This window comes from Gymnoscopelus braueri, assembly GCF_963280865.1.
Source record: "Gymnoscopelus braueri genome assembly, chromosome: 24".
Classification (NCBI taxonomy): Eukaryota; Metazoa; Chordata; class Actinopteri; order Myctophiformes; family Myctophidae; genus Gymnoscopelus; species Gymnoscopelus braueri.
Window position 1 is genome coordinate 24998862 of NC_137626.1, and position 14606 is coordinate 25013467.

General features: G+C 41.8%; 1 protein-coding gene across 2 annotated transcripts in view; it reads right to left on the reverse strand.

Annotated features, from left to right (window-relative positions):
• The window catches only part of acp2 (acid phosphatase 2, lysosomal), a 31796-nt gene that overhangs the window by 16334 nt on the left and 856 nt on the right, over positions 1-14606 (reverse strand). For both annotated transcript variants that reach the window (XR_013932730.1, XM_080422683.1), the window contains exons 2-6: positions 2473-2568; positions 2205-2291; positions 1612-1672; positions 1385-1476; positions 295-393 (exon numbers count right to left, since the gene is read on the reverse strand). Coding sequence is in view for 1 of the 2 variants with exons in the window: in XM_080422683.1 (XP_080278809.1) it covers positions 295-393; positions 1385-1476; positions 1612-1672; positions 2205-2291; positions 2473-2568 (435 nt within the window). In the remaining variant the exon portion in view is untranslated. The remainder of the gene's footprint in view (positions 1-294; positions 394-1384; positions 1477-1611; positions 1673-2204; positions 2292-2472; positions 2569-14606) is intronic.

Consider the following 14606-nt stretch of genomic DNA (forward strand, 5'->3'; position numbering starts at 1 on the left):
AACGTATGTATGCTGCCCTTGCCATCTACTGTACAAAAGTGCCTGAATGACAGTTCCGTGAGTGCTGGTAATCCCTCAGATTAATAAGACCAATAAGACACAATACTGGGTAAAAAACAGCAACAACACACCAGTAGAAAAATAGAAACCAAAGAGAACAGTAGTAAGAAAAGACTTGTAACTTTTCCTTCAGCTCAAAGGCTGATCCCATCATTAAAAAAGAGAAAACAATTAGATTAAAAGGGACATTTTCCATTGTCTTATATTGTGTGTACAATCATTGGAGAGGAGAACCTTGTAGGTGTTGGTCATATTGAGGAACTCCTCACTGTGTTCCGTTTCATTCATCAGCTGCTTGTATCGGGGACACTGTCCCATCGGGAAGGACAGCAACTGGAGAGAGACGATGAGAGACGCTTACAGATGATGACAGAGACAAATGGACAGAGACCAGCGAGAGAGCTATACAGAGAGTAGTACCTTTAGCCAAAAGAAGTGATAGTCAAATATTTTCTAAATTTGTTTGCATACATACATCTGTAGAACATATCTTCACGTGTTACCATGCTGTGAATTAAGCAATAATAGACAAGAGGGAGTGCTATACCGTGTGATAGTCAGCTGACTGGTGCGCTAGAGTCGTAGCACAAGACCAAATGCTGTAGTCACTAGTCAGCACACCAAGTACTGAAGAAAGCAGTGGTGTGTTTGCTATATACGTAGTATGCCATCCAAGATCTTTTTTTTTATTATCGTATACCCTTTACTAGCCATTTCATTCGGTGGCCACGCGCAAGTGTATATACGCGTGCATGTCGGGAGTGTGGGAGGGAATAATATCGTATACCCTCCGAAAAAACCTAGAACACACCACTGGAAGAAAGGGAGTACCACCGCCTATCAAACTGTTAACAGCAGATCCGGTGCATCACAGAAGCCCTGATGAAGATGCACTCTTCATTGAAACTGTACATACTGCACCTTATAAATAAAAAAAACAACTCATCGTCCGAGATGCTCCAGTGCTTTCTTTCTTCTGTCTATCCAATAGTATTGCCCTTCCCCAAGTGTATCATTGCAACTATACCACAGTTAATAATTGATATTTATCATTACAAAGCGATGGGAACTAAAACTGCTGTTACCACAGTTGGTGGCTGTTGCGAGGTTACAGTTATTAACTAAGGTAAACAACAAGGCGGATGTGTTTACTTTGGAGTGCTGTTATCAGGAGACATTGGCAGTGGCGCTCATTAGAAATCACTCTCAGCCAACTAATCATGGTATAATTTACAATAATGAAAGATAGAACATTTGCAACACTATTGACAACACTATTGACAAAGTCAATACAGGCACACGCACACGCACACGCACGCCCTACCCTCTCTTGGTCTTGTGGTACTGTGTGTACAGGTATTGGCTGCCACTTCAAGTCCGGATTGAAGACCTGGCCGCCGCTGGGCGGATACAGTCCTAGGAGATTATGATAATAAATATACAATTAAAAAGAGGCCTACAAAATGAGGATGTAACAGTGAGACAGAAAAAGTTACAAAAGAAGAGATTGACGAGGAGAGAGATGATGAAAGAAGTGAATAGGGTTCAGACCTGCCAGGTTGGACTCTGCGCTCATCAGGGTCCGATCGTAGTCTGTACTACGAACTGAAATCTGCGGAGGGAAACAATTCATTGGATGAGTTTTGAACTTTACAGATGCAACAAACTGTAGCACTCACTTCCTGTTACAGTCTGTACTACTGCTTGTACCCCAGATTTTGAGAAAAAGGAAAAAGGAGATTATAAATATTATCTACAGCCACACACAAACAAAAGGATTTGCCATTGTTTGCATTTTCTCCAAAGTCATTCAAATAATACTGTAGATACCGGAATCATTTTTGTCAATGTTGGCTGAACATGATTGTGTGATTAATTATGGACATTGGAATTGTCTCTGTAAATCAATCTTTTCTCCAGGGGCTAGCTATTTCAAGAGTACAGCTGTCAAATAAATCTGCACTTTAAAATGTATTAAAATCCAATGACAAAGTAACTTTGACAACAACAAAAAACTGATGGTATAAAAATTACCCTAGGTAACCCTGTGTTTTGGTGCATTGCAGTGTCAAGCTGGAGAGTGGAAACGAGACAATAGGAAAGGAAAGAAGACAACAGTGAGAAAGGACAAGTGCGTGTCATACCTCATGTCGATCGTAGGCTGCACTGAGGAAACCATTGTAGCGCGTTCGGAGAAACTGGCCGAGATCTAAGTGCTGCCTCATCCCCTCCTACGCATATAGGACACAAAACACACAGAGAGGAAATTAACAAAAGAAAAGGAATTGACCGAAGTCAAACGGGATCTGTCAATGCTTGCCTGTAAATCAATAGAAATTAGTTGGGGTGGGGTTGGGGCGCGGCGCGGCGGGGCATTTCGCATGCGGATGCTCGCCTGTCTTGTTTCTGTACCTGAGACAGTTGTCCGAATCCTTGAGGCCAGGCACTCTCTTGGTGTTCGTCAGTGGGGTAGGCTTTGACTGGTGACCTGTCACCATGACGGAACAACTAGGGAGTGAAACAGAGAATCATTTTTAGTGTCAAGAAAAGAAGCGAAATGGCTGGCGATACAGTATGGGCAAAATCAAATATCACAAGATTTGTTGATAAAATACTTGTCGATAGTACTAGATGGTGCATTATAGCGCCTTTATACCAAAGTGTTTTACAATGTGCATTATATGCACCAATTCCCACACACATTCACACATGGATGACAGATGAAACCATGCAAGGCAGCAAGCTCCTGCCCTGTTAAATGTCTTGCTCAAGGACATTTCAACACTAAACCAGGGGAAGCCGGGGATTGAACCGGGAAAGCTTCCGATTCCCAATCGGCCACACTACAGTACTAGCCTGGTAAACCCCCCTCCCTCCGGAAATCTCATTTGCATTTGGTTTCAGGAAGGAGGGTCTGGGATTGCTCACAGAGTAAAGCTGCCCGAACCACTGCGCATACGAACCAATCAGCGGCTGCTAGGGGCGGGATCATCCAATCACCTGCCTAGTAGCTTGAAAAAATGAAACTCCGTCTGTCATCGATTCTGCGCCCGGAGTCTCAGATGCAAGTACGCTGTGAAACAAAATGTGTGTCGCAAGCTTCTTCCATTTGACGGAGTGAGGTTACTACAGTACCTCCTGAACCACTAAAGCCACTGCCTCGCCGATACTGTGACGACATTGTGGGCATGACTATTGGTGCTTTCATAAAATATTTTATAATATCGATAAAACTGCCCAGGCCGTGACATAAAACAATAGGACAACATTAATTATTTAAAAATACGAAATTAGAGAGAAAAGGATAGAGAATATAACTAGATTGATTACAAAAAAGGTAGCACTTTAAAGAAACATTAACAGTTACTTATAAGATGGTTATTAACTTGATTATTTCTTAATAAGGCTATTTCTTAATAAGGCTATATGATTGTTTATAATAGCATTGTTAACACACTGTTAGACCGTAATAAGCATTAATTAATAGTTAATAAAACGGGCTGATTGAGGGGCAGTGAAAGCGTTCAACCTAAAGCCTAGTTTTGCTCATCCACACCACAGAGTGTCATAAAATACTAGCGTGGTAAACCACCCGGTCACGGAATTCAATTTCATTTTCAGCTGCATGAAAATGAAGTTGAATTCCGCGACCGGGTGGTTTACCAGGCTGATACAATTCTGGTGGGACAGTAAACATCAAGTGTTTGTCAAACTGACAGCTTTTTTGATCGATTGAATACTTTATTAGTCAGAAATGTAAACAGCACGACTCGAGGTACAGTCAAATATTAAGGCTAAAATGATAACACAAAAAAGTCCTGGGGACGTGTTTCCATTGTGGTCCTATCTCACTACACAAATGGAGAGGTGTCCCTTTTGGAACCTCAACCTCTTAGGTACTACTCACGGCCAAAGCACTGCTCCACTTCTCTCCCAACTTGCTACAAAAATCGCTCATGCAAAAGTATAGAAGTACTTCTATTTTATTTTCCACCTTCACATGTGTCTCCTTTTATAATAATCATAAAGTGCTCTATATTTCATCTCGCAATTTACTTCCGGGTGTTCCGTTTTGAACAGCCAATCATCTGCGAGATAGTGAGCACGGAGAGGGAGAGAGAGAGAGAGAGAGAGAGGGGTGAGAGAGAGAGCGCGAGAGAAAGAGGGACGTGCAAGACAGCGACACAGACAGGGAGAGAGGGAGAGAGAGAGCTCAAGAGAGAGAGAGAGTGAGGGAGGGAGTGAGGGAGGCAAGGAGAGCATGTGTGTGTGTGTGTGTGTGTGTGTGTGTGTGTGTGTGTGTGTGTGTGAGAGAGTGAGAGTGAGAGTGAGAGAGAGAGAGAGCGAGGGAGAGAGAGAGGGAGGGAGGGAGAGAGGGAGGGAGGGGGAGAGAGAGATGATGAAGAAACGACACACAGCTGTGCGCAATGACTGCACAGACAGACAGACAGGAGAAGCACAGGCTGCACAGCTGATTTTCAGCGTTCGCTGTTGTGATAACTATTAAAGTTTCTAAAACGTAACTTTCAAGTGACGTTTATAGGGGGAAACATGATGAAAGCATTTGTTTTCGCATTGGTAGGTCAGGAAAAAAATTAGAATACTATAATACAATTAAAATTACATTAAAAAATATATACTTATATATATACCCGAACTTCTAGTGTATTCAATTCATCAACATAGCATAAAAATAACACAATAATACATGTCATCAACAAATACAAAACACTATACTACCAATGTACAAAGGAGAAAAGGGAAAAACATCGGCAGTTGATGACACCTCCTTTCTATGGGAAATTGCATTTACTGTGCCTCCCCTAAGCTAAGGAGTGCCCCGGTTACAACTGAAATATTGGCAGATGCCCATTGGCAAATCTATTAGCACGTCAGCTTTCTAAAGAAAAACACTAGCAGTGTGTCATAACCCTAAGAAGACACCTCAGGATGTTGGAGTAATATTAAAATTTGTTTTAAATTGTTGTTAATTAATAACAACTGGAATATGATTAACTGAAAAACAACCTCATCTCCTCAAGGAGAAACATCCTTCAAAGTCCAGTTAGAGGGTTTCTGTTTAGAGCGTCTTGTTCACAAGGGCTTTATATTCACACAGAGTTAGTTTGAGTGGGAGAGTTCAGTCAGGGCAACCAACATAAGAGACAACATTCTTCCAATAGACAAAAACAGACTCATCCAAGTAGAAGAATCTCACACCAGTCTTAACCCATTCAATCCAGGAACGCATCTGTGTCATTTTTAAGATTTCTTTGGCTATTCAAAAATAGCAGATCTACAAGCTAATGAAGCTATGAAGCTTGTAGATCTGTTTAAAGCGAAACATTTGTAACTCAAATATTTGCTTCATGGGGGGTTCCTGGAACAAAACATTTTGAGACAGGGGTCCACGGCCAAATACATTTAAAAATGTTCTCTAAATCCTAACAGTATGTTGCTATCTGTGGTGCTCCAACTTTTCCATGTCAAGGACCCCCAAAATTATATGTATTTGGCCACGGACACCCATCTCAAAATATGTTGTTCCAGGGACTGCCCAGCAGCACAGATTGGAGTTAAAAATGTAAAAACAAGCCCAAAAATTTAAAAACATATTTTATATTCAAAGATTTGCACAAATGTTCCACGATTTTTCAAAAAATAGCAGATCTACAAGCTCTACAGATCTACATGAACTTGTATATCTGCTATTTTTGAATAGCCAAAGAAATCTTAAGATGACACAGATGTGTTTCGGGCCTTAATGGATTAAACTGCATTAAATGCAACTGGGCCCAGACCTTGACCTGTCCCACTGTTAGTGATTGGGGAACTTCCCTGTTTTGTTCACACAACTACTATAGACTAAAAACAATGTTTCTGCCCAATTCAAATACTGTTAGTGTGTCTGCAGAGTCAGACTGCTATTCACTATCAATTAAACAGGTTAAGCTACTGTCACGACATGACAAGTATTCTGTGTTCCGCTCCGTGCAGATGTTAAATTATCTGGAATAACATGCAAATGTTATTATCCATTTAAAGCACCTAGCCTTACATTGCACAATGTTCCATTTATATAGCCAGCTGATAGCCTATAGAGATCTTAGTACACACAGTACAGTAGGTCATAGTTTAAGAATCGTAACAACAGGGCTGCTTTCAGGAAACATCACTCTGATAATCATCTCTATGTCCGCACCAGTGTTCCTGACTGCGAACGTTCTTAGAAGATGAACTCTCTTACCTTTTATAATGTTTTGTTTACGGTTCCTGGAAACTTAACCAATATATTGGGGGGAGGGGGGGGGATATGAAAGCCAGTTAACCACTTGAACCCTACCATCCCTATTCTGTGCCTGTCATTATAGGCAAACAATCAGTGAAAATAGATGAACATTCAGCAAAAATAGCTACAAGCTCGTGACGTGCGAGCTTGTAGATCGGCTATTTTTTGACAAATACATTTTGGTGTAGAAGAAAACCGGAGGGGACCAAGTATAGACCGCTGGGGGACCCTGGTCAAAGTAAGTGTATAGGGTTTAAGTGGTTTAATGCAGCCTGTGAGCCTTTTTGAAAAGTCTTCAGAGAGAAAAAGCCCTTGGCTGTCACATTATCTATTCTACAGTACACTGTCCCCCACAAGGAAAGGATTCCTGGCGTTATCGCTGATTCAGCGCCCGCCTTGACAAAGGTTGTTAACCACCTAATGTCCACGGGCCTCCTCGGGTCACACGAGACCATGAGATGAATCTCACACCTAGTTGCAAAGCATTCTCCACCAACCAGTAGATCAAATCAAGGCTCTTTGCGATGAGATTGTTGTCGTGCCGAGGGTAAATAATATGGCATGTTGTGTCTCGAGAGCTACTCACATAAAACAAGGCCATGCAAAGAAGCACGGAAGCGCTGCACCCCTGGCATGTGTAAATGACGCATCTGGGAGGCAAACTGGTTCGATGGAATGCATTGAAGTCGATGACAGACAGAAGGACGAGCAATTTTTTTAATGATTGTGTCCTATATTTTCAGGAAAATGTTTTCTGATCTCTTGTTTTTCGATGTGCACTTTATATAAGCCCAAGGAACACCTGAACTTGTCTCATGGCACACTGTTTGAGAACAACCGACATTGACCAATTGGTCGGAATTTGCCTCGGATCCTGTTGACTCCTTTTCCCCTGTTCCTCTGTTGTATATTGTTATGTAATGAGGTGAAAGTGTGTCAGGTCAAATAATAATCCAAGGTTTTCATCTGACGTCAGCAAATAATTCCCTCTTTCTCACCCGGATAGTGTGCATTCTATAACCAACACACTAAACAGACGTCAAGTTGGTGACTTCATCACCATGTGTGATCATTAGTGCCCTGGTGATAATCAGCTGTATCCTCATGCAAGAGAATAAACAAAGTGACTGTTTCCACCTGTCTGGATTCTCCAACAGTTAAATTGAACTAATCGATAATATTTATTTTTTGATTTTTCCACAATTTTATATGATAATATTTCAAAAATAGCAGATCGCCAAGCTCACAACTTGACACACCGACGGCAGAGGAAACCATGCAAGGCACCAACCCGCTCATCAGTTAGAGGTTCAGTCTTCAGTGTCTTGCTCAAGGACACCTCAACACTAACAATTTCCATCTTGTCACCAAGTGACCCACTTAACACGTGTTGCCTGATGTGACCCTGTTGAAACAAGTTCAACCAAGGAGGATTCCAGGAGGCTGTTCTGACCCTCCTGACTCAAAGCTTCACGTCTGTATTTGAGACGTGTGGGTGATATTATTTTGTTAAAATAAGTGTTATTCAGGGGTCTACCCTCTCCAGCTCTTGTGTAAACAGGAAGTACATTTTCAGGTTGGAATACCAATTTCATCCAATGAGAGAGAAGTCAATGATCCACAGGATACAGGATAAACTAGTGAAATTGGAAGTGATGAAACAAGAAAATGAGCAGACAAAATTGGAATTGGAACAGTATAACATTAAAGCTGACTAAAAAGCTGGAGAGACGGGGAGACCCCAGCTGTTACACAATCTAGTGTATAGCAATGATTACTATCAGAATATAGATTAAACTTTTTAACAACAAAAACACATTTTAACCCAAAAATATCAGCACCTTTAACGCTCAAGTCCTCACTCAAAAATAACTGCGAGTGAACTTCAAGTTAATTCAAGGCAAATTAATGAGGGAGGTACACTGGATTTGTATTTTGTACACTGGAAGTGTTTTATTTTCATTTTCTATGTGAACAGCATCCACTTGCACATCCTGTGTCCTATCTGCCAGTCCTTGCAGGAATTGCTCCGGCCGGCCTCCGACGAGAGGCTGCAACCATTAAGCTAGCAAGGAAAGCCCAAATACATGACTGGCACATCCTGCACAATGCTACTGTGGAAATAGAGCCTCCAAACAGACTCAAGTCCCGCCACCCTTACAACAAGGCGGCACAAGAGATGCTCCGCTCCATCCCGGAGGACTTGTCCACAAATGCATGGATGGCAGCATCCTGGAGGCAGGAGTGGGAGTCTGCTGGGCCCTCCCGTATCCACAGTTACATCTGGGACCCGGGAGGTGGTGTTGAAGGAGCGGACCTACCACGCCGGCAATGGACCCTACTGAACCGCCTACGCACTGGAGTCGGCTGCTTCAAATCAGCTATGAAGAAGTGGGGCTTGACAGACAGTGCAGCATGCGAGTGTGGCGAGCCTGAGCAGTCTGCCGAACACATTATTAACACCTGCCCCCTGTATCGACCACCTTCGGAGGCTGGCCTCTTCCAACTGGGACCAGAGACAAGGGCGTGGCTACTCGTTACTGAGTTGGACATTTGAGGATGATACACGAAAGAAGAAGAAGATCCACTTGCACCAGTTGTGTTGTACAATGCTGGTTCAATATGAGGACGGTGAAACAGTGGTTCTCAACCTTTTCAGACCCCCAATATAATCATATTTGAACTCAAACTGGGGACCCCCCAAAAATTATCATATTTGACCAAGGGACTCCCCACCCTGACAAGCATGAATGTAGGAATTGGGGCATTCAATTTAGTTTGACTTGGATTTCCACAGATAAATATTGTAAAAATAGCAAATCTACAAGCTCACAACGCTGCACGCTGCGAGGCGTTGTGAGCCTGTAGATCGGCTATTTTCAAAAATGTAGCCTCTTTCATATATTATTTGACAATTTGGCCAATGTTTGACCAGTTTTTATAGTATAGTCTGTTGATTATTTTTGATGCAGCAATGGTCTTTTTTTTGGGCGGGGGGGTTATACATTTTTAAATGGTCACTTCCTTTAAAAAAAAATGTAATAGTCACTTCCCTACCCACAGGTTGAGAACCACCGCATTAAAACACATACACAGTTTAAAAGTTCTGTGAACTCCAATGACCATAACCTCAAGCCAACTACAAGTTATTTGCACAAAACAAGTTATTTTGTCGGGAATAAAGCCATGTTTGTTTCGGGACTAATTTTGTCCCAAAACAAACATGGCTTTATTGACACTGTCAGCACATAAGACAGTGACAGCCACCTAACAGTCAGGTGACTGTTAGACCATCACCAGAAGCTATGCAGGCTGCCCTTCCTCATCCTTCTCATTACAACAAGTAGCCTCCATTTACATCAATATGCTGTATTTTGCTAGCCTCAGATCAAGACTATCATATATGTATTTGATCGATTTTGACATACTAAAGTAAAGGTCAGACTAGATTAAATACATCTATGATAGGCTTGATCCAAGGTAGCCTTGGATCAAGACTATCATAGATGTATATATTTTTTACCGAGTCTGACTTTTACTTTCGTAGATATATAAAAATGTCAAAATACATCTATGATAGTCTTGATGCAAGGCTAGATCCAATGCTAGTGTTTTGTCAGCATGTGCCATGTGAGAACCATGTAAGATTTAACCACTTAAGCCCTATTTTATATTTTTAGAAGAATTTAGAAATGTTTAGAAAAAAATCCAGGATATTTTTTTTTTTTTAAGTACACATTTTGGTAGGTCAGAGTGAAAGAGAATTAATAACAACTGGAATATGATTAACTGAAAAACAACCTCATCTCCTCAAGGAGAAACATCCTTCAAAGTCCAGTTAGAGGGTTTCTGTTTAGAGCGTCTTGTTCACAAGGGCTTTATATTCACACAGAGTTAGTTTGAGTGGGAGAGTTCAGTCAGGGCAACCAACATAAGAGACAACATTCTTCCAATAGACAAAAACAGACTCATCCAAGTAGAAGAATCTCACACCAGTCTTAACCCATTCAATCCAGGAACGCATCTGTGTCATTTTTAAGATTTCTTTGGCTATTCAAAAATAGCAGATCTACAAGCTAATGAAGCTATGAAGCTTGTAGATCTGTTTAAAGCGAAACATTTGTAACTCAAATATTTGCTTCATGGGGGGTTCCTGGAACAAAACATTTTGAGACAGGGGTCCACGGCCAAATACATTTAAAAATGTTCTCTAAATCCTAACAGTATGTTGCTATCTGTGGTGCTCCAACTTTTCCATGTCAAGGACCCCCAAAATTATATGTATTTGGCCACGGACACCCATCTCAAAATATGTTGTTCCAGGGACTGCCCAGCAGCACAGATTGGAGTTAAAAATGTAAAAACAAGCCCAAAAATTTAAAAACATATTTTATATTCAAAGATTTGCACAAATGTTCCACGATTTTTCAAAAAATAGCAGATCTACAAGCTCTACAGATCTACATGAACTTGTATATCTGCTATTTTTGAATAGCCAAAGAAATCTTAAGATGACACAGATGTGTTTCGGGCCTTAATGGATTAAACTGCATTAAATGCAACTGGGCCCAGACCTTGACCTGTCCCACTGTTAGTGATTGGGGAACTTCCCTGTTTTGTTCACACAACTACTATAGACTAAAAACAATGTTTCTGCCCAATTCAAATACTGTTAGTGTGTCTGCAGAGTCAGACTGCTATAGGTTAAGCTACTGTCACGACATGACAAGTATTCTGTGTTCCGCTCCGTGCAGATGTTAAATTATCTGGAATAACATGCAAATGTTATTATCCATTTAAAGCACCTAGCCTTACATTGCACAATGTTCCATTTATATAGCCAGCTGATAGCCTATAGAGATCTTAGTACACACAGTACAGTAGGTCATAGTTTAAGAATCGTAACAACAGGGCTGCTTTCAGGAAACATCACTCTGATAATCATCTCTATGTCCGCACCAGTGTTCCTGACTGCGAACGTTCTTAGAAGATGAACTCTCTTACCTTTTATAATGTTTTGTTTACGGTTCCTGGAAACTTAACCAATATATTGGGGGGAGGGGGGGGGATATGAAAGCCAGTTAACCACTTGAACCCTACCATCCCTATTCTGTGCCTGTCATTATAGGCAAACAATCAGTGAAAATAGATGAACATTCAGCAAAAATAGCTACAAGCTCGTGACGTGCGAGCTTGTAGATCGGCTATTTTTTGACAAATACATTTTGGTGTAGAAGAAAACCGGAGGGGACCAAGTATAGACCGCTGGGGGACCCTGGTCAAAGTAAGTGTATAGGGTTTAAGTGGTTTAATGCAGCCTGTGAGCCTTTTTGAAAAGTCTTCAGAGAGAAAAAGCCCTTGGCTGTCACATTATCTATTCTACAGTACACTGTCCCCCACAAGGAAAGGATTCCTGGCGTTATCGCTGATTCAGCGCCCGCCTTGACAAAGGTTGTTAACCACCTAATGTCCACGGGCCTCCTCGGGTCACACGAGACCATGAGATGAATCTCACACCTAGTTGCAAAGCATTCTCCACCAACCAGTAGATCAAATCAAGGCTCTTTGCGATGAGATTGTTGTCGTGCCGAGGGTAAATAATATGGCATGTTGTGTCTCGAGAGCTACTCACATAAAACAAGGCCATGCAAAGAAGCACGGAAGCGCTGCACCCCTGGCATGTGTAAATGACGCATCTGGGAGGCAAACTGGTTCGATGGAATGCATTGAAGTCGATGACAGACAGAAGGACGAGCAATTTTTTTAATGATTGTGTCCTATATTTTCAGGAAAATGTTTTCTGATCTCTTGTTTTTCGATGTGCACTTTATATAAGCCCAAGGAACACCTGAACTTGTCTCATGGCACACTGTTTGAGAACAACCGACATTGACCAATTGGTCGGAATTTGCCTCGGATCCTGTTGACTCCTTTTCCCCTGTTCCTCTGTTGTATATTGTTATGTAATGAGGTGAAAGTGTGTCAGGTCAAATAATAATCCAAGGTTTTCATCTGACGTCAGCAAATAATTCCCTCTTTCTCACCCGGATAGTGTGCATTCTATAACCAACACACTAAACAGACGTCAAGTTGGTGACTTCATCACCATGTGTGATCATTAGTGCCCTGGTGATAATCAGCTGTATCCTCATGCAAGAGAATAAACAAAGTGACTGTTTCCACCTGTCTGGATTCTCCAACAGTTAAATTGAACTAATCGATAATATTTATTTTTTGATTTTTCCACAATTTTATATGATAATATTTCAAAAATAGCAGATCGCCAAGCTCACAACTTGACACACCGACGGCAGAGGAAACCATGCAAGGCACCAACCCGCTCATCAGTTAGAGGTTCAGTCTTCAGTGTCTTGCTCAAGGACACCTCAACACTAACAATTTCCATCTTGTCACCAAGTGACCCACTTAACACGTGTTGCCTGATGTGACCCTGTTGAAACAAGTTCAACCAAGGAGGATTCCAGGAGGCTGTTCTGACCCTCCTGACTCAAAGCTTCACGTCTGTATTTGAGACGTGTGGGTGATATTATTTTGTTAAAATAAGTGTTATTCAGGGGTCTACCCTCTCCAGCTCTTGTGTAAACAGGAAGTACATTTTCAGGTTGGAATACCAATTTCATCCAATGAGAGAGAAGTCAATGATCCACAGGATACAGGATAAACTAGTGAAATTGGAAGTGATGAAACAAGAAAATGAGCAGACAAAATTGGAATTGGAACAGTATAACATTAAAGCTGACTAAAAAGCTGGAGAGACGGGGAGACCCCAGCTGTTACACAATCTAGTGTATAGCAATGATTACTATCAGAATATAGATTAAACTTTTTAACAACAAAAACACATTTTAACCCAAAAATATCAGCACCTTTAACGCTCAAGTCCTCACTCAAAAATAACTGCGAGTGAACTTCAAGTTAATTCAAGGCAAATTAATGAGGGAGGTACACTGGATTTGTATTTTGTACACTGGAAGTGTTTTATTTTCATTTTCTATGTGAACAGCATCCACTTGCACATCCTGTGTCCTATCTGCCAGTCCTTGCAGGAATTGCTCCGGCCGGCCTCCGACGAGAGGCTGCAACCATTAAGCTAGCAAGGAAAGCCCAAATACATGACTGGCACATCCTGCACAATGCTACTGTGGAAATAGAGCCTCCAAACAGACTCAAGTCCCGCCACCCTTACAACAAGGCGGCACAAGAGATGCTCCGCTCCATCCCGGAGGACTTGTCCACAAATGCATGGATGGCAGCATCCTGGAGGCAGGAGTGGGAGTCTGCTGGGCCCTCCCGTATCCACAGTTACATCTGGGACCCGGGAGGTGGTGTTGAAGGAGCGGACCTACCACGCCGGCAATGGACCCTACTGAACCGCCTACGCACTGGAGTCGGCTGCTTCAAATCAGCTATGAAGAAGTGGGGCTTGACAGACAGTGCAGCATGCGAGTGTGGCGAGCCTGAGCAGTCTGCCGAACACATTATTAACACCTGCCCCCTGTATCGACCACCTTCGGAGGCTGGCCTCTTCCAACTGGGACCAGAGACAAGGGCGTGGCTACTCGTTACTGAGTTGGACATTTGAGGATGATACACGAAAGAAGAAGAAGATCCACTTGCACCAGTTGTGTTGTACAATGCTGGTTCAATATGAGGACGGTGAAACAGTGGTTCTCAACCTTTTCAGACCCCCAATATAATCATATTTGAACTCAAACTGGGGACCCCCCAAAAATTATCATATTTGACCAAGGGACTCCCCACCCTGACAAGCATGAATGTAGGAATTGGGGCATTCAATTTAGTTTGACTTGGATTTCCACAGATAAATATTGTAAAAATAGCAAATCTACAAGCTCACAACGCTGCACGCTGCGAGGCGTTGTGAGCCTGTAGATCGGCTATTTTCAAAAATGTAGCCTCTTTCATATATTATTTGACAATTTGGCCAATGTTTGACCAGTTTTTATAGTATAGTCTGTTGATTATTTTTGATGCAGCAATGGTCTTTTTTTTGGGCGGGGGGGTTATACATTTTTAAATGGTCACTTCCTTTAAAAAAAAATGTAATAGTCACTTCCCTACCCACAGGTTGAGAACCACCGCATTAAAACACATACACAGTTTAAAAGTTCTGTGAACTCCAATGACCATAACCTCAAGCCAACTACAAGTTATTTGCACAAAACAAGTTATTTTGTCGGGAATAAAGCCATGTTTGTTTCGGGACTAATTTTGT